Source organism: Trachypithecus francoisi, unplaced genomic scaffold (assembly GCF_009764315.1).
Source record: "Trachypithecus francoisi isolate TF-2019V2 unplaced genomic scaffold, Tfra_2.0 Lachesis_group21, whole genome shotgun sequence".
Taxonomy (NCBI): domain Eukaryota; kingdom Metazoa; phylum Chordata; class Mammalia; order Primates; family Cercopithecidae; genus Trachypithecus; species Trachypithecus francoisi.
This window is the reverse complement of record NW_022681467.1, coordinates 57,779,538-57,802,980: the sequence shown is the minus strand read 5'-3', so window position 1 is coordinate 57,802,980 and position 23,443 is coordinate 57,779,538. Positions and strand designations below refer to the sequence as shown.

General features: G+C 52.6%; 1 protein-coding gene across 1 annotated transcript in view; it reads left to right on the top strand.

Annotated features, from left to right (window-relative positions):
* Positions 1-4,293, top strand: part of TAF4 (TATA-box binding protein associated factor 4) — a 92,300-nt gene extending 88,007 nt beyond the window's left edge. Inside the window, 1 exon segment of the mRNA XM_033186957.1 lies at positions 2,604-4,293. Within this exon segment, the coding sequence (XP_033042848.1) occupies positions 2,604-2,771 (168 nt within the window). The 3' untranslated portion in view covers positions 2,772-4,293.
* The last annotated feature ends 19,150 nt before the right edge of the window (positions 4,294-23,443 follow it).

Sequence of the window (23,443 nt, the reverse complement as noted above, 5' to 3'; positions counted from 1 at the left end):
GAGATCGCAGCGCAGGGCGTCTGAGGGGAGATCGCAGCGCAGGGCGTCTGAGGGGAGATCGCAGCGCAGGGCGTCTGAGGGGAGATCGCAGCGCAGGGCCTGAGGGGAGATCGCAGCGCAGGGCGTCTGAGGGAGATCGCAGCGCAGGGCGTCTGAGGGAGATCGCAGCGCAGGCGTCTGAGGGGAGATCGCAGCGCGTGCGTCTGAGGGAGATCGCAGCGCAGGGCGTCTTAGGGGAGATCGCAGCGCAGGGCGTCTGAGGGAGATCGCAGCGCAGCGTCTGAGGGAGATCGCAGCGCAGGGCGTCTGATGGGATCGCAGCGCAGGCGTCTGAGGGAGATCGCAGCGCAGGCGTCTGAGGGAGATCGCAGCGCAGGGCGTCTGAGGGGAGATCGCAGCGCAGGCGTCTGAGGGGAGATCGCAGCGCAGGGCGTCTGAGGGAGATCGCAGCGCAGGGCGTCGGGTGATCGCAGCGCAGTGCCTGAGGGGAGATCGCAGTGCAGGGCGTCTGAAGGGAGACAGGTGCCCTCTTCTGTTTGAATCTCACAGGAATAAAGAAAATGGAGCGGGTCAGAGTCACACTTGCATGCCATCACACAAGGCAGCCATGCTCCCAGCCTGAACTGAAAGTGGCAGAGCGGGGACGGGAGGAAGGACGAGATGAGGGGTGCCACATCAGGGCAGCCCGGGCGTCGCCTGTGGCTGTTCACGGCAGGGCTCCCAGTGGCGTGCAGAGCAGAATCAGCTACTTCCAGCATCTTAACTTTGGTTGAGAACGTGCTGTAAAGATGCTATTGTAATCTTTGTACTTAAATATACATGAGCAGCTTTCACCATCAGAGCAGACCTTAGTTTTCATGCCAAATGGGGAAACCACAGCCGTTGGGAGTTGTGTGGCACGTTGCCTGCTGGGCGGTGCCGTGTGTGTATGTGTGTGTGTGTGTGGCGCGTGCCCCGCTGGGCGGTGCCGTGTGTGTGTGTGTGTGTGTGTGTGGCGCGTGCCCCGCCGGGCGGTGTCGTGTGTGTGTGGCGCGTGCCCCGCTGGGCGGTGTCGTGTGTGTGTGTGTGGCGTGTGCTCCGCTGGGCGGTGTGTGTGTGTGTGTGTGTGGCGCGTGCCCCGCTGGGCGGTGTCGTGTGTGTGTGTGTGGCGCGTGCCCCGCTGGGCGGTGTCGTGTGTGTGTGTGTGGCGCGTGCCCCGCTGGGCGGTGTCGTGTGTGTGTGTGTGGTGTGGCGCGTGCCCCGCCGGGCGGTGTCGTGTGGTGTGTGTGGCGCGTGCCCCGCTGGCGGTGTCGTGTGTGTGTGTGTGTGTGTGGCGTGTGCCCCGCTGGGCGGTGTCGTCTGTGTGTGTGTTTGGCGTGTGCCCCGCTGGGCGGTGTCGTGTGTGGTGTGGCGCGTGCCCCGCTGGGCGTGTCGTGTGTGTGTGTGTGTGGCGTGTGCTCCGCTGGGCGGTGTCGTGTGTGTGTGTGTGTGGCGCGTGCCCCGCTGGGCGGTGTCGTGTGTGTGTGTGTGGCGTGTGCCCTGCTGGGCGGTGTCGTGTGTGTGTGTGTGGCGTGTGCCCCGCTGGGCGGTGTCGTGTGTGTGTGTGTGTGTGGCGTGTGCCCCGCTGGGCGGTGTCGTGTGTGTGTGGCGCGTGCCCCGCTGGGCGGTGTCGTGTGTGTGTGTGTGTGTGGCGTGTGCCCCGCTGGGCGGTGTCGTCTGTGTGTGTGTTTGGCGTGTGCCCCGCTGGGCGGTGTCGTGTGTGTGTGTGTGTGTGGCACGTGCCCCGCTGGGCGGTGTCGTGTGTGTGTGTGTGGCGTGTGCCCTGCTGGGCGGTGTGTGTGTGTGTGTGGCACTTGCCCCGCTGGGCGGTGTCGTGTGGCTCGTGCCCCGCTAGGCGGTGTCGTGTGTGTGTGGCGTGTGCCCCGCTAGGCGGTGTCGTGCAGGTGTCATCAGCTGAAACCACCAGAGCTCTCCACAAGAGCTGGCACCCAGCAGCTATGCTTCTCCAAGCAGGAACACATCTGAGGCAGCTCGGGAGACACTTGGTCACCTGGAGGGGCTGACGGAGGCAGGGTCTGTGCAGCCAGGGCCCCGCCAGAGGCCCAGGGATCACAGTGGGAGCCACTGAACAGCCCAGCCTTTGCAGCTGACCCAGCATGCCCAGTGCCAGCTGACCCCAGCCCTCCCAGTGCAGGAATTCAGCGGCCAAGCAGGATGACACACAGGGACCCAGTGTGGCTTTTGTACCCCAGCTGAGTCCACACGCAGTCCAGCTGTGGTCGCATGGAGGCTGGCCCTGGGGCCGCTCAGCCATTTACCTTGGGTGTGGGTGCCACCCCCTCGTCCATCCTCAGCCCCAGGAACAGGTCTGAGCACTGTGGGGCATTGGGCAGTGTCTGAGTGTGCCCTGTCCTGAAGGCACAGCATGGGGCCTCCTGCCCTTGCCCCTGCCCTGGCAGGACCCTGGACAGCACCTCAGCTCCAGCTGTGGGCCTACCGGAGGGAGCCCGTGCCAGGCCTGGCCTCCTCTGGAATCGGGGTACTTGGTTCAGACACACAGGCCCCCATTTCAAGCCCCACTCTGGGCCCCACTAACACCCTGTCTTCTCCGTTTTCGTCACCAGGGGTCGGGCCCCGGCTCGGTGGTCCCAGGCAGCTCGGGGGTCGGAGCCCCCAGACAGTTCACGCGACAAAGAATCACGCGGGTCAACCTCAGGGACCTCATATTTTGTTTAGAAAATGAACGTGAGACAAGCCATTCACTGCTGCTCTACAAAGCATTCCTTAAGTGACACAGGAGGACGCCTGGGGACTTTTTATATATTTGCAGATTACGCCTTTTTGTAACAAGCAAATGGGATATTGTTTAAAAAACAGCCACCTCTTTACGATGGAACAGTTTTATATTCCTGTTTCTAAATCAACTCTTCAGTGTGAAAGAAAATACGTTTCTGTAACAGAGAGAACACAAAGGCCTGTGGATACTCTTAAAGGACAATTAAATCTTAACTCATCTTGATTGAGTGGCCTTCTTGCCAAACAAGCCATATATAAAGACTGATGGAATCGTTAGCAAATAATTAGCTGCCCTCTGTCAACTCATAGCAGTTTCTGCATTATTTGTGCATTTTGGTTTAGTTCTACCTAACTTACTGTGTAGGTGTATGTCTACAGCCGATGACCTCATTTTGTTTATTTTATTTTTGTAATAGTCAGTTAGCAAAGCAAACTGATTTTTTAGACTATTTATCTTCCTTCCCCTCCCCTCTCCCCCTACCCTCCTCTCCCCCTACCCTCCTCTCCCCCTCACCCTCCTCTCTCCCCACCCTCCTCTCTTCCCCGCTCCCCTCCCCTCTTCTCCCCTTCTCTCCCCCCCTCCTCTCTCCCCCCTCCCCTCTTCTCCTCTCCCCTCTTCTCCCCTCCCCTCTCCCGGTCTCCCCTCTCCCCCCAACCCTCCCCTCATCTCCCTTCCCCTCCCCTCCCCTGAGAATCCTGGAGGAATACACAGTTCATCGCAGCACCCCCACCTCAGTGTAACCGCATTTCTGCTTGGTAGAGGCAGAGCCCAGCAAAGGTGGGCTCCTGAATGTGTGGTCAGCATCTGTACAAATGCATTTTATTTGCTATAGTTTGTAAAGCTGTAAAGTTAAAAGAGATGAAAACCTTTTCAGCATAAATATATTTTACTTGCACTGTGTTTTTTAGCTAAAAGTGAAAACCTAGATTAAATAAAATCAAAGTTGAGAAGAATCATCAAAAGACTGTTTCTCGGTGTGAATCAAGTGTTGAAAAATGGTTGGTGTATTTTGTCAGTAATTGTACATAACTTTTGGCACATGACATAGAAATGGCTATGTAAACTATAATTATTTTGCTAAGAGACTGTATGCAAGCCTTGGGCCGACTTTACAGACGTCCAGAGCAAAGCCCCTTCTTTGTACCTATTTTTTTATTACAAATATACTAATTGGTTCTTTCTATTTTCAGAGGTTATTGTATGAAATTGTCTATTGATAGTACTTTTATGACTGTAAATACTCCGGCTTTCTCCGTGTGAATTCTCACATTAGACTTTAATTCAAGCGCGTGTGAACTGAACGCTGATCAGTATTTTTTATCGACACCTGAGAACTGTTACACCTTTTATTTTGTCTTTTAGGAAATCCCTGTCTTTCCATTTTTTCATGTAAATTTTGCACAGTTACTTGTTCATATGTAAATATTTTACTTTCAAAAATGAAGTTTTTAATTGCTATTGTTTTATATAGGATTGAAAGAAAATTAACTCCTTTATTAAAAACAAATTTATCTGTATTTGTTTTGCCTATTTTTCCCCAGTTTTCTCTGCTGCCCGATTGCACTCTGGCTCTGCTGAGGTGCTGGTTTCTGAGCCACCTGTTGGAATCTGTAGCTGAGCCCCAGCAGAGCTGGGAGAAAGAACTTTCTCTGTGAGGGCAGGGGCTGAGCCGCCCTGTGCGTGGAGTCTGGGGGCTGGAGGCTGCGCTGACACCTTCTGCACTTGCAGGTGGAGATGAGCTGGGCACAGCTAGGAGGGGCGGGGGGAGGCCCAGCACGGGGGGGATGCACACAGAAACGCACCCGGCGAGCCCAGCTGAGGTGCCCAGAGGGCCCCAGCCCTGACACAGACCTCCTGTGGCGAGAGAAGGCGTCTCCAGGGCAGTTTGTGGTACAGGTTGGCCCTGACAGGTTGCAGCTGCTGCTGGGCCCTCAGAGGCTCAGCGCCAATGTGTACCGCACCGCTCCCTGCCTTTGAGCACCTTGGAGAGCCTTTGGGAGCGGTCTCTGATGGACTGGAGTCAGTCCCCCGCCGTGACATTCACTCCACCTGGTGTGACGGACCCACAGCGATAATACAGGTTTACTTACAAGTGCTGCTGGAGACACTGCCCCTGTTCCCACACCTGTTGCACTGCCCCACTGGGGCTGCCGTGACAAAGGACCACGGATCGTCCCATAGCTCCGGGGGCCACAGGTGCCAGCAGGGTGGGTTTTTCCCCAGGCTCTGGGGAAGGGTCTGCTCTCCCAGCTTGTGGCAGCTGCTGGCACCTTTGGGTTCCTTGGCTTAGACACAGCTCCCGATCTCTGCCTCCGCCTTTCCACAGCTTCTCCCTTGTGTGTGTCAGTCTCTGGGTCCAGCTTCCCCTCTCTGTAAGGACCCCCAGCCCTGTTGGATCAGGGCCCACCCAAACAACCTCATTCTGACTGGAGTACCTGTGTAAAGACCCTAACTCCAGATAGAGTCCCATTCTGAGGACCACGGGTAAGGAGTCCTGCATATCTTTTTTAAGGAGGAACAATTCACCCTGGACACTTGCGGCCACACCGAGTCTCAGCAGGAAGCACTGGTGGGCGCTCTCTCCAGCTTTCTACTGCAGACTGTGCCAGGGTCATTCACTGATGGGGTCATGCCTGTGCTTTCCATCCCTGACCTATACCTGCCTTTCACAAAGTTCTTGGCCTGAAATAGTTTAATCAGGTACAAAGGGCAGTTGTACTTGAATTTCTGCGAGTATGATTGATTTCATTCCAGCTCTTCTGCTCTTCATGTTGGTTCGGTCAGTCTGCGTGGGGCGATCATGGTGACTTAAGGCTTAAAGATTCCCCTCAGCCAGGCACTGCCACAAGACCGGGTCCGCAGGCGCGTTTGTTGTCTTCTGCTCTTGAGACTCGTAGCTGCTGTTTCGCATCTCATCACAGGCTTGCTGGCTGCCATCAGTCTGATCTGGGTGTTTGCACAGACCTGGGGCACGAGCAGCCTGATGTGAACATGACCGGGACGGCCGCTCTTGCTGCCTCCCCTCCCCACATACAGGCAGCTCCAATCGGGCAAAAAGGCAAGAAAAAGGCACCAAGTGTGGAGAGGAAGAAGGTGAACAAAAAATTTAGAGGTGACACGACTGTATGTCTCGGAAGTCCAGGCGAACCTACAAAGACAACACTGAGCATGGTGCGTGAACTCCGAAAGAGGGCCGGAGGCAAGGCCGGTAGCTGGAGGCGTCTGTAGTTCCGTGTACTCGCAACCAACAATCAGGTTAAAAACATGCCGTCAACAATAGCACAGAGAACATATGCCTAGGTATACACTAAATGAAAGATGTATGAGATCCTTACACTGGAACTGAGAAATCGAAGCCCTCAGCGGAGGCCAACACCACAGTGCTGGTGGGGAAGACTCACTGTTGCTGAAGACAGCAAGTCTGTCTGAACTGAGAAACAGAAGCAATGCTGGCTCAACCAAATCCAGGCAGGATTTTCCTAGAAACTGACAATCTGATTCCACAAATGTATATAGAAATGCAGAGGACTTAGGCTGGGCGCAGTGGCTCAAGCCTGTAATCCCAGCACTTTGGGAGGCCGAGACGGGCGGATCACGAGGTCAGGAGATCGAAACCATCCTGGCTAACACGGTGAAACCCCGTCTCTACTAAAAATTATGAAAAACTAGCCGGGCGAGGTAGTGGGCGCCTGTAGTCCCAGCTACTCGGGAGGCTGAGGCAGGAGAATGGCGTAAACCCGGGAGGCGGAGCTTGCAGTGAGCTGAGATCTGGCCACTGCACTCCAGCCTGGGTGACAGAGCGAGACTCCGTCTCAAAAAAAAAAAAAAAAAGGTATATAAAGTAAAAAGGCAAGCCACAGACTTGGAGAAATATTTGCAATATTTATACATGATAAAGGAATAAAGAATTCCACAACTCAGTGATAAAAAGACAATACAATAACAAATGTGCAAGACACTTGAACAGGTGCTTTAGAAAAGTGGTGAATAAGCAACTGAAAAGGTGCTCACCATTACTGGTCATCAGAGAAATGCAAATTAAGAGACCACAGTGAGACTCCACTGTGTGCCCACCCTCAGGGCTTGAATCTGAAAGACTGCCATCCAATGGTGGCGTGGTGTGTGACACAGGAAGCCAAATGCATGTGTATCCAGTGCGTGACGCAGGAAGCTGAATGCACGTCTACCCGGTGTGTGACACAGTGACCAAGCTGAATGTGCATCTATCCTGTGACCAGCAGTTCCACTCCTAAGCATCTACTTGAGAATGAGTTCCTTTGGCCACCAAAAAGTCATATAAGAATGTTCACAGTGGCTGTATTCATTGATGCTTAAGATGGAAGCAGCCCAAATCAAATGCCCATCCGCAGGTGAATGGAGAGTCAAATGGAGGCATATTTAGTCAGTGAAACGTCTCCCAGGAATAAAAAGGAACGAACTACTGATACGCTCAATGACGTAGTTGAATCTCAGAAGAGCTACGCTGACTGGAAAAGGCCAGGCACAGAAGCCTGTGCATTCTGATTCCACCTGATGGAAGTTCACATGTGGGTAGAAGCAGGGCGTGGGCCTCCGGTGAGGAGACTGTCAGGAAGAGGTGCCAGGGCCCTCTGGGGTGATGAAAATGTTCTGATTCGATCATCATGGGGGTCTCACAGGTGTGTGCCAATGTGAAATGCTAAGCTGACAGGTAAGATCTGTGTATTTCAGCCAACGTAAGGGCACTTCAGTTAAGCACTGGGAAAGGCTTTGGGCCCCACCTAGGTGGGTCACCTGGCCCCGCACTAGGGATCTGGCACTAAAGGACTCAGGCATGTAAATGGCCCCGATGGTGGGCTAAGTGCCCAAGAAGTTGTCATCGTTTTTCGAATGCTGCTCTGACTACAAATCTGGTGGTTCTCCACAGTCAGTTGCTGGCATTTTCCCTTCTATCAGACGGTGGCTTCCAAATGTAATTTTAAAAAATCTTTTTAATACTAGGTCTACAAATCAATTTCAAGTGTAATTTTATTCTAAAGAAGAAAAAGTCCAGGTGGATGTGGAGGTTCACGCCTGTAATCCCAGCACTGTGGGAGGCCGAGGTGGATGTGGCGGCTCACGCCTGTAATCCCAGCACTGTGGGAGGCCGAGGTGGACGTGGTGGCTCACGCCTGTAATCCCAGCACTGTGGGAGGCCGAGGTGGGTGCGGTGGCTCGCACCTGTAATCCCAGCACTTTGGGAGGCCGAGGTGGGCGGATCACCTGAGGTCAGGAGATTGAGACCATCCTGGCCAACATGGTGAAACCCTGTCTCTCCTAAAATATAAAGAATTAGCCGAGCATGGTGGTGCACTCCTGTAGTCCCAGCTCCTTGGGAGGCTGAGGCAGGAGAATCATTTGAGCCCAGGAGGCGCTTGCAGTGAGCTGAGATCGTGCCACTGCACTCCAGCCTGGGCGACAGAGCGAGACTCCATCTCAAAAAAAAAAAAAAAAAAGAAAAGGTCCACTGAGCCTTCACCTGGCCCTGTGCTCAGGGCACTGCCTGCCCGGGGCCGCAGAGGCAGTGGCGTCTGTGCTGCTCTCAGCTTTCATTGGTCTGAGTAGCTTCGGGGACCCATCAGTGCCTCCTGTGTCCTCAGTGCCATGCATACAGCAAGTGCTCAACCAGTGCCTGATCTCACAATGGTGTTTATGCAATTCGAAAGACCCCAGTCCCTACACAGCCTTCCGAAGCCCCCTGCCTGGCAGGGCTGGCTATGCACAGCAGAGCGATGACACAAAGCTGGACTGGGCACAGTCCCTGTGACGCTGCGCTCACCGGGAAGGTCAAACGGGAGCTTCCCACAGCACCTTCAAGACTTGCTTGGGAGACAGATCGCACCTTGTTAGAAACGCAGCCAGCTGCTGGTCAGGCTGTTAAGTCCTAACTGCTAGAATTTCTGTTTTTGAGAAGGATGGGCGCGCGTATATCTGTCTTTTCTCAATGTTCTTACTCACCAAGTGCTGTGAGCGCCTCTCAGGCACGGGAAACTTTCCAGGGGCTGCAGGGGCCGGACCCTGGGGAGCCTCCTGACTGGCGAAGGGCCTGGGTAGAGGCTTGAGGTGGAAAAGGCTGCTGGGGAAGGGCGCAGGTGGACAGGAGAGCCCTCAGGTGTGAGCAGAAGAGAGGCGGCTTCTTTCTGGGTGCGTCCGAGGAGGATGTTGAGAATCATGTTTCCTGAGCTTATTTAGAAATTAAAAACACAACAAAATACCAGGAACACACTCGTGAGGATGGGACCAGGACAAGTGTCGGGAGGGTTCGGAACTCCTGGAGGTGCTGGGGTGTGGATGGTGGTTCACACCCTTCTAGCAGTTTCTTAAGGGGTTAAACGTGTCTCTGACTGCTGCTCCTGGAGAAATGCACACAGGTGTCCAGCAAAGCCTGTACAAGATTCACAGTGGCTTTATTTTACCCCGCAGCCGAATGCTCTGCGACAGCAGGAACCAGCTGCTTCCACCCGTGCGAGATGCTGGGCAGCGCAGTGATGGGAGTGAGAAAAGGCTCCTGGGCGCCTTCGCAGATGGGGTGGGAGAGGCCTGCCAAGGGCATGGGGAAACGGGTGATGGAGGGTTATCTTGACTGTGATGGTTTCACAGGCGTGTAGTGTCGAAACTTTTCACACTGCACACTACAAATATATGCAGGTTACCATACATCAGCTCTATCTCAATAACGCTGCAAAAATAATGAAAAACAAAAAGACGGCTTTCCCGTGTGGAGACAGGAACATGGGACGTGCCAAATGGGAGAAGCAGAGGTGAGGGTGGGGCAGGGGGAGGGGCAAGGAAGGTGCAGGGAAGGGGAAGGAGGGTGCAGGGAGGGGGAGGGGGTTACAGGGAGGAGGGATGCGTGAAAGTGGGGGGAGGGGAGCAGGGGGTGCAGGAAGAAGGGGATGCAGGGAGGAGCGGAAAAGGCGTAGCAAGGGGAGGGGGGAAGGGAGGGGAGGGGGGAAGGGAGGGGAGGGGGGAAGGGGAAGGGAGGGGAGGGGGGAAGGGAGGGGAGGGGAGGAAGGGAGGGGAGGGGAGGAAGGGAGGGGAGGGGGGAAGGGAGGGGAGGGGGGAAGGGAGGGGAGGGGAGGAAGGGAGGGGGGGGGGAGGGAGGGGGAGGGGGGGGAAGGGAGGGGAGGGGGGAAGGGAGGGGAGGTGGGGAAAGGGAGGAGAGGGGGTAAAGAAAGGGGAGGCAGGAAGGAGGGGAGGGGGGGGAAGAGAGGGGAGGTGGGGAAGGGAGGAGAGGAGGGTAAAGAAAGGGGAGGAAGGAGGAAGGGAGGGGAGGGGGGAAGAGAGGGGAGGGGGGGAAGAGAGGGGAGGTGGGGAAAGGGAGGAGAGGGGGTAAAGAAAGGGGAGGAAGGAAGGGAGGGGAGGGGGGAAGGGGTGCAGGGAGGTGACAGGTTTGATGGTGCTGCGAGAGCCACTGCTCCTGACCATAGTCCAGGTCCAGCACTCTCTGCCAATGCTGGAAGTGGGGTGGGAGGAGGGAGGAGGTCTGGTCCTGGTGGAGGGACCTTTCCATCTCTAGGCTGCAGGAGCATGGCGGGGAGTGAGTGGGAAGGGGATGGGGAGCAGGGGGAGGGAGGGAGAGACGTACAATATTGTTTCCCCAACAAGCATCCTAGGATCCTAGGAGCTGGAGCTTGCTAGGCTGCCAGAGTCCCCCGAATTCTCCTGCAGGGCCTTCCACTCTGTGCTGCTCTTCCCCTGTGTCCTCTCAAATGCCACCAGCTCCAGGAAGCCCTCCACCTCCGTCTTGAGTACTCCCCTCACCAGCAGCCCGCTGGGTAACTCCGGACTTCACTTCTTGGCCACACTAGAGCCCTGTTGGTCCCTGGGCCGCCTCAGAAGCTTACGAGAAACGCCATGTGATGACTGAGGGGGCCCGGTGTCTCCCGGCACAGCACCGTGCACGGGCACATGGGGCCAGCAGAACCCATCCTACCCGCTCGGGGTGGACCCAGGGGGGTGGGTCATGTGGCCTGGCCTGTCATGGTCACTGACACAGGCTGAGAGATGGCCATGACCCCAGCCTGGCCAGTCCCGTCTCACCCAGACATGTTGCAGGAATTCCACAGAAGGACATTTCACATAGGGGCTGGCAGGACGTCAGCTCAGTTGCCCAAGGACCGCCACCTTGGCCACTGCAGGGCAGAGTGTGGCTGAGACCAACACAGAGGCCAAGTGAAGAGCCAGCCTTGATGGCACTCCCGGAGCGCCTAGATCCAGCTGTGCCTGAAGACTGGCACTGGGATCCAGCTGTGCCTGAAGACTGGCACTGGGATCCAGCTGTCCCTGAAGACTGGCACTGGGATCCAGCTGTGCCTGAAGACTGGCACTGGGATCCAGCTGTGCCTGAAGACTGGCACTGGGATCCAGCTGTGCCTGAAGACTGGCACTGGGTCTCTTTTCATGGTTGGGGGTAGGTGGCCATAAGAATGCCACACACTCATTCCAGGCTGAGGTGGACCCAGCCAGCCATGAGAATGAGCTCCCAGGAGCTGAGGATGGAGGGGGAGCCCAACATTGCAAGCCAGGCGCTGGAAAGCCGACCCACCCAGTGCTTGCTGCCCCCCTCTTCCTTGGTGCCGGGGACCCTCGCCAGAGAGACTGGGGAGCGCTCCTGCTAGAGGGGATGTCGGAGGCTTTTGGACACTCGGGTGCATGGGGAGGCGCTGAGACTCCTGGGGGGCTTGAGGGTGGCTAGATTGGGGCCACATCCCAGGACTGAGGCCCGCCCCTCCTGAGGGCCCCAGAGGGAAGGGTTCCCCCCACCCCCTCCTCAGAGCACCACTTGCTGCGTTCCGGGAAGGGGCTGGTCCAGGCCTCCCTGTTCCTCCAGGAAGAGTTGGGCTCGGTCCCTTCTGCGGTCGCAGACGGCCCTTTGCCCTGTGAGCCTCAGTTTCCTCATCTCTGAAATGGGGACAGTGGCAGCACCACTCAGCTCCCAGGTGGCCGAGGGTTGACCTCAGAGCACTCGCCCCCACCTGGCCGCAGAGACGGGAACAGAAAACACGCGGCCGCCCCGCGGGGTGGCGGGCCCGGGAGGGGCGGGGCCAGAGGGTCGGGGGCGGGGCCAGAGGGTTGGGGGCGGGGCCGGGGGCAGGGCCGAGGCGGCAGGTTGCAGCGCAAGTTCGCGGCGGGCTGGGGCGGACACAGGCTGTGCCTCGTGAGAGCCAAGGAGGAGCCAGGCGCAGGGGTCGGTGGGGGGGAGAGCAGGCTCCACTCCATGGGTAAGGCCCGGGGCCGGGCACCTGGGCCTGGGATGCCGGGTGCACGGTGGGGGGCAGTTGGGAAGCACGCGGGGGCGGCTGGGGCCCAGGAGGCTGGGGAGGCGGGGCGCGGCACGTGTGGGGACGTGGGCTCGGGGTGGAGGGTGCCGGGGACCGGAGGCCCCGCGCGCCCCGCGTCCTTCGTGGGGGACACATCCGCCTCCTCCCACCCTGCCTGCGTCTGTCCACACTTCCCCAGGCAGACGCCTGGCCCATACCCCCGGGTTTAGAGCCCAGAGCAGTCGCAGTCACCCCAGCTGACTTGCGGGAGGGCTGCCGATGTGCCAGGCCGTGCGGGGAGGGCAGGGGTCACAAACCTGTTACAGTCCCTGCACGTCGGGTGGCTGCCAGTGGAACTCCTGAGATGGCACCAGACGTTGGAACCCAAGAGGCATTTGGCACCACAACCCCCAGGTAGAAGAAAAAAGGAAAAAGGGGCCCAGGAGGAAGCAGGCCTGAGAACCCCACGAAGGCTCATCTCCAGGGAGTAGAAGACTCAGGGACCTCCTGCCTTCCCGGACCTCAGGGCATCCAGGGTCCTGCAGTGGCCTGGGGTGGTGACACCCGGAATGGTGTGCAGGCAGGGCAGGGCAGGCGGAGCCAGCATCGACCGCATCTCTAGGAGGTCTTGCTTTTCAGAGAAGAGACTCTTCCCAGAAAGCAAAACAGGCGGGGACACCCTAGATTGGTCAGCAGCTCTCAGGAGGAGGGACTGCAGGGACAGACTCGGGCTTCCTGGTAGCCAGGTGGGTGGGAGACTGGCTCAGCCTCCACCACAGCAGCTTAAAGCACAGCCACCAGTGCCTGAGAAAGGACCCCTGCCCTTCCTAAAGCCAAGGAGGCTCTGTGGGGGTGAGGTGGGACCAGACCCATCTTGACTCTTCTCCAGCTGTGACTTGAAGTTTCTCAGCTCAGTTTAAAAAAACAAAACAAAACAAAACAAAAAACAACAACAAAAACTTGGCCTATTGCGGTGGCTCATGCCTGTAATCCCAGCACTTCAGGAGGCTGAGGTGGGAGGATCGCTCGAGCCTGGCAGTTTGAGACCAGTCTGAGCAACAAGGCAAGATCCTGTCTATATAAAAAATACAAAAATTTTTGTGCGTGCCTGTAGTCCCAGCTCCTCAGGAGGCTGAGGTGGGATCACCTGAGCCCAGGAATTCAAGGTTGCAGTGAGCTGTGATCATGCCACTGTACTCCAGCCTAGGTGGACCCTGTCCAGGATGTAGGGTCTTGAGAGCAAGACCCTGTCTTCAAACAAACAAACAAAACCACCCCAAACAAACTCAACTTGGAATTTTACTGGGATTGCATTGAATCTAAAAATTGATTTGGGGAGAACTGACATTTTCCATTATTGAATTTTCTAATCCAGGAATATGGCATAACCATTTACTTATGTGTTTAATTTCACTGTGTAGTTTGCAGGTGGAGGTCTTTCACATCTCCAGTTAGATTTATTTCTAAATATTTGGATGCTGATATGATTTGGTTGTGTCCCCACCCAAATCTCATCTTGAATTGCAGCTCCGGTAATCAGCTTGTGTTGTGGGAGGGACCTGGTGGGAGGTACCTTAATCATGGGGGCGGGCTTTTCCCGTGCTGTTCTTGTGATAGTGAATAAGTCTCACGAGATCTGATGGTTTTATAAAGGGCAGTTTCCCTGCACACGCTCTCTTGCCTGCCACCATGTAGGACATGACTTTGCTTCTCCTCCACCTTCCACCATGATTGTGAGGCGTCTTCAGCCAAGTGGAACTGTGAGTCCATTAAACCTCTTTTTCTTCATAAATTACCCATCTTGGATATTTCTTCATAGCAGTGTGAAAATGGACTAATACAGATACTGTTGTAAATGGCATATAATTTTAAAATTTGTGTTCTGTTTGTGCTAGTCTACAAGCACTTGATGGATTTTTTTTGGGTATGTTGACCTTGTCCCTAGTGACCTTGTAACTCCACTGATTAATTCTAACAGGTTGTTTGTCTATTCTTGAGGCATTCCTCTGTATGCAGCTGTGTCATCCATGAACAACCACAGCTTTATTTTTTTCCCTTCCAACCCTTACATCTTTTATTTCTTCTTTCTTTCTGCACAGGCTGAGGCTTCCAGGCCATCGCTGAGAAGAGTGTGGTCCAGGGCCCTTGTCTCCTTTCCATCTCCGGAGGAAGTCTTCCCATGCCTCAGTAAACTTTCTGATCTTCATGCAAGTCGTGCACCTGGCTGTGTGGACTTTCCTAAGGCAAGTCCCTGTGTATTGTCCTGACACTTGTTGTGCCCTGGGCACGGAGGGGCTCAGCCAAAGCCTCCTTTAGCCCAGCCCCCAGTTGCTCCCCTCTCACTCTGTCGTCCAGGCTGGAGTGCAACGGTGTGCGATCTTGGCTCACTGTAACCTCCGCCTCCTGGGTTCAAGCGATTCTCATGCCTCAGCCTCCTGAGCAGCTGGGATCACAGGCATGTGCCACCACGCTCAGTTAATTTTTAGTAAAGACAGGATTTTGCCATGTTAGCCAGGCTGGTCTTGAACTCCTGACCTCAGGTGATCCACCTGCCTTGGACTCCCAAAGTGCTGGGATTATAGGCGTGAGCCACCGCGCCCAGCCAATTTAAAATTCTTTACCCAATGAAAACATTTTTTTCTTTAGAAAAGGTGAAATTAGTTTTTCAGAAACACAAAAATTGAAAGAGTTCACCACCATCAGACGCGTGCCCCGGAACTGCTAAAGTGATGTCCCATGGTTACCAGGTAGAGTGTCTTGACTGTGGGTTGTCCAGGTTCTTGGTGTGTTGAGCAAAGAATTGAACAAAATACACAACCAAAGCAACAAAAGAACGAAGCAATGAAAGACAAGCAAGGAAAGAACGGGGTAATGAAAGCACAGATTTTTATTTATTTGTTTTTAAAATTTTTACTGGAAGGCCATGCATTGCCTTCATTTATTGTATTTCCAATCACTGTACATTTACTTTTGTGAAAACACGGCCTGCATTTTCTACTACAAACAAACAAACAAACAAAAAACTCTAAAAATTGTTTCAGGAACGTGGAGAACTAGCCAACTTAAATAGCGAAAAAGTGCACCGTAATTACTGCTGCACTGCAGTCATTTCTGCGATTCCCGTTTCTTAAATAACTGTCTTGTCTGATAACACAATATATGGAGCGATTATAAAAAGCAGACACATATATTTCTAAAGTCTTACTGAGAATGGCCTTTTGGCCCTGGATAACCAATCATACGTGCGGCTGCAGTGGCAGGTCATGCGTTCCTGTTCGTTCTTAGCATTGTGCATATTTGGAACATGATTTCTGTTTTGCTGAGTCGAAAGCACGGCTACATTGAGGCGGAAGTACATTCCGCAGAGTGGGAGTGGGCTCGAGCAAGTGGCTCAAGACACCATCCCCACATTGCAATGCTCCCCAGGGTTTTTGTAAAGCGAAAATAATTGGTAACACCCCTAGCCGCCCTTTAGAGGCCTCCCATTGGTTACACCCTATGAAGGATTGATCTGTGGCCAATCAGAGGCTGACGTGGAGGCTTCTGTCTTGTCATCCCAGGGGTGGGATGCGGCCTGTGTGCTGCCCAGTCTTGCCTGGAACTGGCGGAGCCTGCTGCTCTTTTGCTTCTGCCTTAACCCTTGGTTACCCCAATTCCCTATTCTCTTGCCTCAACATCCTCAACATGTTAAGTAAGGTTAAAGTAAACTCTGTAAGCAGAAGGAAAGTTGTATCAAATGGACACAACAGTAAAGAAACAGCACCAGAATAGCAACTGTGTAGCCAAATATAGAGAAGAACATTCCTGTGAGACAAGGGATTGGAACAGACTTCCCCAAAGAAGTAGAGACGGCAAATGAGCACACACACAGATGCTCAGCGCCATTCATCATCAAGGAAACACAGCTTCGAACCACAGTGGGACAGTGCTGCGCACCTCCTGGAAGGACTGAGCATCCCCAGGAAGGACTGAATACCCCCTGGAAGGACTGAGCACCTCCTGGAAGGACTGAGCACCTCCTAGAAGGACTGAGCACTTCCTGGAAAAAATGAGCACCTCCTGGAAGGACTGAGCATCCCCTGGAAGGACTGAGCACCTCCTGGAAGGACTGAGCACCCCCAGGAAGGACTGAGCACATCCTGGAAAGAATAAGCACCTCCTGGAATGACTGAGCACCCCCAGGAAGGACTGAGCACTTCCTGGAAAGAATGATCACCTCCTGGAATGACTGAGCATCCCCTGGAAGGACTGAGCACCCCCTGAAAGGACTGAGCACTTCCTGGAAAGAATGAGCACCTCTTGGAATGACTGAGCACTCCCTGGAAGGACTGAGCACCACCTGGAAGGACTGAGCACCACCTGGAAGGACTAGAGTACCTCCTGGAAGGACTGAGCACCCGCTGGAAGGACTGAGCACCTCCTGGAAAGACTGGAATGTACAGGATGGACCATGCCAGTGCAGGGAAGGATGTGTATTCACTGGAACCCCCACACCCTGCATGGGGGAATGTAACATGCTACAGACATTTTGGAAATCAGCCTGGCAGTTTCTTGAAAAGTTACACCTGGCTGGGCACAGTGGCTCACGCCTGTAATCCCAGCACTTTGGAAGGCCAAGATGAGTGGATCATGAGGTAAGGAGATTGAGACCATCCTGGCTAACACGGTGAAACCCCGTCTCTACTAAAAATACAAAAAATTACCGGGGCATGGTGGCAGGCACCTGTAGTCCCAGCTACTTGGGAGGCTGAGGCAGGAGAATGGTGTGAACCCGGGAGGCAGAGCTTGCAATGAGCAGAGATCGTGCCACTGCACTCCAGCCTGGGCGACAGAGTGAGACTCCGTCTCAAAAAAAAAAGAAAAGAAGTTACACCTACAGTCACCACGTGATCCAGCAGTTCCACCCCAGCTGGCCATCCAAGAGAAGGCCTCTGTCCATGTAAAGAACCTGACTTCAACATTCACAGCGGCTTTATTCGTAATAGCTGTGAATGAGAACCACGCCAAATACCCCTCAACAGGTGAATGGATAAAATAAATTGTAGTACACCCACATAAGGAAAGTTTTTCAGCCAGAAAAACAGAATGAGCTACCCCAGGGTGCAGCAACGATAAATCTCAAAAGCATTATGTTTGGTGATAGAGGCCAGACTCAAAATGCTGCATCCTGGGTGGTTTCATTTATATGAAAGTCAAAACTACAGGGATAGCAAATAGAATACAGGAGTCCAGGACCAGGGTGGAGGAGGGGACTGACTGTCAAGAGGCCTGGGGAGGGAAAGTTTTGGTGTGATGGGAATGTTCCACGTAATCATCGTGCTGGTGGTTGCACAACTGTATACATTGGTCAGAACTCATCAAATTATATTTAAAATTGTGAGTTTTGTTGTATGTAAATTATACCTCAAATAGTTTTGTTGTTGCTGTTATTGTTTTCTGAGACGGGGTCTTGCTGTGTCACCCAGGCTGGAGTGCAGATGTGTGATCACAGCTCATAGCAGCCTCGGCCTCCTGGGCTCAAGTGATCTGCATGCCTCAACCTCCCAAGTAGCTGGGACCACATACACTCATACTACACTAGGATATTTTAAACAATTTTTTGTTTTAGTAGAGATGGGGTCTTGCTGTGTTTCCCAGGCTGGTCTTGAACTCCTAGGCTCAAGCAATCCCCCTGCCTTGGCCTCCCAAAGTGCTGGGGTTATAGGTGTGAGCCGCTGTGCCCAGCTCTAGTTTTTATTTTATTTCGATAGCTTTGTACAAGTGGTTTTTGGTTACATGGATGACTTGTATAGTGGCGAAGTCTGAGATTTTAGTGTACCCATCACCCAAGTAGTGTACATTGTACCCAATAGGTAGTTTTTTTTATTTTTTCAGACAGAGTTTTGCTTTTGTTGCCCAGGCTGGAGTACAATGGCACGATCTTGGCTCACTGCAACCTCTGCCTCCTGGGTTCAAGCGATTCTCCCACCTCAGCCTACTGAGCAGCTGGGATTACAGACATCCACCACAACTCCCGGCTAATTTTGCATTTTTAGTAGAGATGGATTTCTCCATGTTGGTCAGGCTCGTGTTGAACTCCTGGCCTCAGGTGATCTGCCTCGGCCTCCCAAAGTGCTGGGATTACAGGGGTGAACCACCACACCCGGCCTCCCAGTGGGTAGTTCTTGATCCCTCATCCCCCTCCCTCCCTCCTCCTTTTTGATTCTCCAGTGTTCATTGTACCACTCTGCATGCCTTTGTGTACCCATAGCCTAGCTCCCGCTTATAAGTGAGAACATACAGTATTTGGTTTTCCATTCCTGAGTTACATCACTTAGAATAATGGTCTACACAGTTCCAGCCAAGTTGCTACAAAATACGTTATTTCATTCTTTTTATGACTGAGTTGTATTTCATGACATATATATGTGTGTATTTCATTATCTATCTGTCTATTGTCTGTCTATCTATCTATCTATCTATCTATCTATCTATCTATCTATCATCTATCTAAATCTGTCTCACACTTTCTTTTTTTGTGAGACAGAGTCTCACTCTGTCACCCAGGCTGGAGTGCAGTGGTGTGATCTCGGCTCACTGCAAGCTCCGCCTCCCAGGTTCACGCCATTCTCCTGCCTCAGCCTCCCAAGTAGCTGGGACTACAGGCACCCGCCACCACACCTGGCTAATTTTTTTTTGTATTTTTAGTAGAGACAGGGTTTCATCGCGTTAGCCAGGATGGTCTTTTTTTTTTTTTTTTTGAGACGGAGTCTCGCTCTGTTGCCCAGGCTGGAGTGCAGTGGCTGGATCTCAGCTCACTGCAAGCTCCGCCTCCCGGGTTCACGCCATTCTCCTGCCTCAGCCTCCCAAGTAGCTGGGACTACAGGCTCCCGCCACCTCGCCGGGCTAGTTTTTTGTATTTTTTTTAGTAGAGACGGGGTTTCACCGTGTTAGCCAGGATGGTCTCGATCTCCTGACCTCGTGATCCGCCCGTCTCGGCCTCCCAAAGTGCTGGGATTACAGGCTTGAGCCACCGTGCCCAGCCCTGGGATGGTCTTGATCTCCTGACCTCGTCATCCACCCGCCTCAGCCTCCCAAAGTGCTGGGATTACAGGCGTGAGCCAGCACGTCCGGCTATCTCACACTTTCTTTATCGGCTCATCAGCTGATGGGCACTTAGGTTGGTTCCGTGTCTTTGCAATTGTGAATTGTGCTGTGATAAACACACCTATGCAGGTGTGTTTTGGATGTAGTGACTCTTCCTTTCCTTTGGGTAGATGCCCATTAGAGGGATTGCTGGGTCAAATGGCGAATCTACTTTCAGTTCTTTGAGAAATCTCCACACTGTTTTCTATAGAGGTTGTATTAGTTTACATTCCCACTAGCAGTGTGTAAGCGTTCCCTTTCACCACATCCACACCAACATCTATTGTTTTTTGACTTTTTATTGAGGCAGACATTTAAAAATAAATATGCATCCATTCACTCTAAGAAAAGTAACAGGCAAGGCAAGGGTTAGAAAGAAAAGAGCAAGTTTTCCTCTGCCTAGCAGGGGAAAGTGCAGCGAGCTCACTTCAAGGACAGTTATAAGATCACACTGAGTAGCCAAGGCCAAAGGAATGGGCTTCAGACACCCCCACTCCAGAGCAAGGTTGAGGAAAAAAAGAAAGAAAGACAAATTCTTTTACTGTTACTCCTTTCCCAGGCTTCTTAAGGATGATTATGTTTTACAAATGTCTGTATTTAGCCAGTTCTTGTTTTTCTTTTGACACAGCTACGAGGTCACTAGCTATGCAAAGCCCCAAGTTATGCTAAGTCAACAGTTACACTATAGATCATGTGACCTGTCATTGTATGATTAACTGCTTTTGTTTTACTCGTGTAAGTCCGCTTCTAAAAACCCTGCTCAGTCTTTGTTCAACGCGCAGCTTTTTGGATGTGAGTCCACTGAGGCGGTGCGTACCTAAAATAAACAACAATCCTCCTGTACCCCATACTGGTCTCTCCATTCCTCAGTTTACCGCCACATTAATAATGGCCATTCTGGCTGGGATAAGCTGGTATCTCCTTGTGGTTTTAATTTGCATTTCCCTAATGATTAGTGATGTTGAGCATTTTTCATATGTTTCTTGGCCATCTGTATATCTTCTTTTGAGAAACATCTATTCCTGTCATTTGCCCACTTTTTAATGAGATTGGTTTTTTTTTTCTTGCTGATTTGAGTTCCTTGTAGATTCTGATTATTAGTTGATTATTAGTTCTTTATCAAGTGCATAGTTTGCAAATGTTTTCTCCCACTCTGTGGGTTGTCTGTTTACTTGAATGATTCTTTCTTTTGCTGTGCAGAAGTTCTTTAGTTTAATTAGGTCCCACTTGGTTATATTTGGTTTTGTTGCATTTGCTTTTGGGGTCTTTGTCGTAAATTCTTTGCCAAGGCTGATGTCCAGAAGAGCTTTGCCTAGGTTTTCTTCTAGAATTTTTATAGTTTCAGATCTTAGATTTAAGTCTTTAATTCATCTTGAGTTGATTTTTGTATATGCTGAAAGATAGGTATTCAGTTTCATTCTCCTACATGTGGCTCCCCAGTTTTTCCCAGCACCTATTGAATACAGTGTCCTTTCCCCAGTTTCTGGTTTTGTTTGCTTTATCAAAGATCAGTTGGTTGTAAGTATTTGACTTTATTTCTTGGTTCTCTATTCTGTTCTTTTGGTCTGTGTATCTACTTTTATACCAGTACCGTGCTGTTTGGAAACTATAGCCGTGTAGTATAGTTGGAAGTCAGGTGATGTGATGCCTCCAGATTTGTTCTTTTTGCTTAAGATTGCTTTGCCTATTAAGGCTCTTTTTTGGTTCCAAATGAATTTTAACATTGTTTTTCTAATTCTGTGAAAAAAGAATGTTGGTATTTTGATAGGAATTGCACTGAATTTGTAGATTGCTTTAAGCAGTTTGGACATTTTCACAATATTGATTATTCCAATACATGAGCATGGGATATATTTCCATTTGTGTCATCTGTGATTTCTTTCAGCAGTGTTTGTAGTTCTCCTTGTAGAGATCTTTCACCCCCTTGGGTACATATATTTTTTTGCAGCTATTTTTTTTGTTGTTGTTGTTTAGTAGAGATGGGGTTTCACCGTGTTTGCCAGGATGGTCTTGGTCTCCTGACCTCGTGATCCACCCGTCTCGGCCTCCCGAAGTGCTGGGATTACAGGCTTGAGCCACCGAGCCCGGCTTTTTTTTTTTTTTTTGAGACAGAGTCTCGCTCTGTCGCCCGGGCTGGAGTGCAGTGGCCGGATCTCAGCTCACTGCAAGCTCCGCCTCCCGGGTTTACGCCATTCTCCTGCCTCAGCCTTCCGAGTAGCTGAGACTACAGGCGCCGCCACCTCGCCCGGCTAGTTTTTTGTATTTTTTAGTAGAGACGGGGTTTCACCGTGTTAGCCAGGATGGTCTCGATCGCCTGACCTCGTGATCCGCCCGTCTCGGCCTCCCAAAGTGCTGGGATTACAGGCTTGAGCCACCGCGCCCAGCCTGCAGCTATTATAAAAGAGATTGAGTTCTTGATTTGATCCTCAGCTTGGTCGTTGTTGGTGTATAGCAGTGCTACATTGATTTTGCGACCTGAGGCTTTACTGAATTTGTTTATTGAATCTAGGAGTCTTTTGGAGGAGTCTTCAGGGTTTTCTAGGTATAAGATCATACCATTGGCAAACAGATAGTTTGAATTCTTCTTTTCTAATTTGAATGTCCTTTATTTCTTTCTCTTGCCTGATTGCTCTGGCTAATTAACTCAGCTGACAATTTTGCAAAGAAAAGCGGGTGTCAGCCTGGGAAAAGGCGTACAGGAAGACAGCTCAAAGTGAGCACGTCAGATTCAGGGCGAACAGGTGTGTGTGGAGTAGGGTTTGAGGGCTACCAAGCAGAACTCTCAGATCGTAGAGGGAGGACCCGTTCTCCCCCACCGTCGGGGTGGCTAGGCTGGTCGTTGTGGGGAGCCGGCTCATGGCCCGCATGGATGCCCTTCCCTCTGCGAGTTGTGTGTGTGCAGGCGCTCTGCCCTGCGCCACCAGGAGTGTGTCCTTTGTTATTTCACACTCAGCCTGCATGTGGGTGGCAGATGCAGGAGACAAGGAGACATGGGACATGTGGGGGTAAGTAAGTTCAGGATGGGCAGGTGGAGAACCCATCTCAGTTGGTGGTAATGGAATGGTTTTAGTGGGTGGAAGTTACAAAGAAGCTTGTTTTGGCTTACCATGGAGTACAGGGGTACCTTGGGGGAACCAAGCTGTCCAAATACAGAACTGGCTCTTTGCAGGCTGGCCAAGCCAGTGTGTGTTGGGGACGTTGCTGAGAGGATCTTGTCCTGCTGAGGGCTAGATAGGACTCTTGAACGGCCCGAGTCAGGCTTCCCATGGGAGGTCCCGGGGCCCCACCGCATGCAAGACTGAACCTGAAGGGCCCACAGAAGGGCTGGCAGCTAATGGTCGGCATCCCAACTGTGGTGGGGACCCCTTGGCCTCCCTGGGCTCCAGCTCCAGGCCTGGAAGGGCTGAAAAGGTGGACACAGTCGCAGCTGACAAGAGGTCTGAGGAGCAGCTTGTAACGAGCTTCATTGGCTGACAATTTTTTTTTTTAATTAAAAAAATTTTTTTTGAGACAGAGTCTCCCAGGCTGGAGTGCAGTAGCACGATCTTGACTCGCTGCAAACTCTGCCTTCTGGGTTCAAGCAATTCTCCTGCCTCAGCCTCCTGAGTACCTGGGATTAAACGCAGGTGCCACCACCTGGCTGATTTTTGTATTTTTGGTAGAGACAGGGGTTTCGCCGCGATGGCCAGGCTGGTCTCGAACTCCTGACCTTGGGTGATCCTCCCACCTCGGCCTCCCAAAGTGCTGGGATTACAGGCATGAGCCACTATGCCCAGCTGGCTGACAGTTTTACGTTACCACAAATGCAGCTCCTTGTCAGGGCAGGTCTGTGGTTGGGCTACAGTTTATTAAATGAGATTGCAAATCATGCGTCTCTCCTGTGTGTGCCCACTCTCCCTGCAGGCCTGTGTGGCACTCGGTAAGCAGCGGGATCAGGGAGAGCATCCTGGATGGTCACCATGCAGGTGAGACGAGGAGGACACTTGGAACCAGGCATTGGATGTGAGCCCCGCCGCATGGGAGGGAGACGGGGGGACGCTGGGCACCTGGGGGACCTGTGGGCCAGCTGGCTCTGGGCTTGTGCTCAGGAAGTGAATGGTGGATTCTGACTCCCATGCACCCCTGCAGGCCCCTGGAATCACTGGCCTCATCCTTCACCCCTGCCAACCACACTTGCCCTGTGCCTCTGAAGCTCCCCCACTAAGGGGATGGAGTCTGATTTCCTGCTGCTTGGCTGTGGGCTCAGCCATGTGATTTGCTT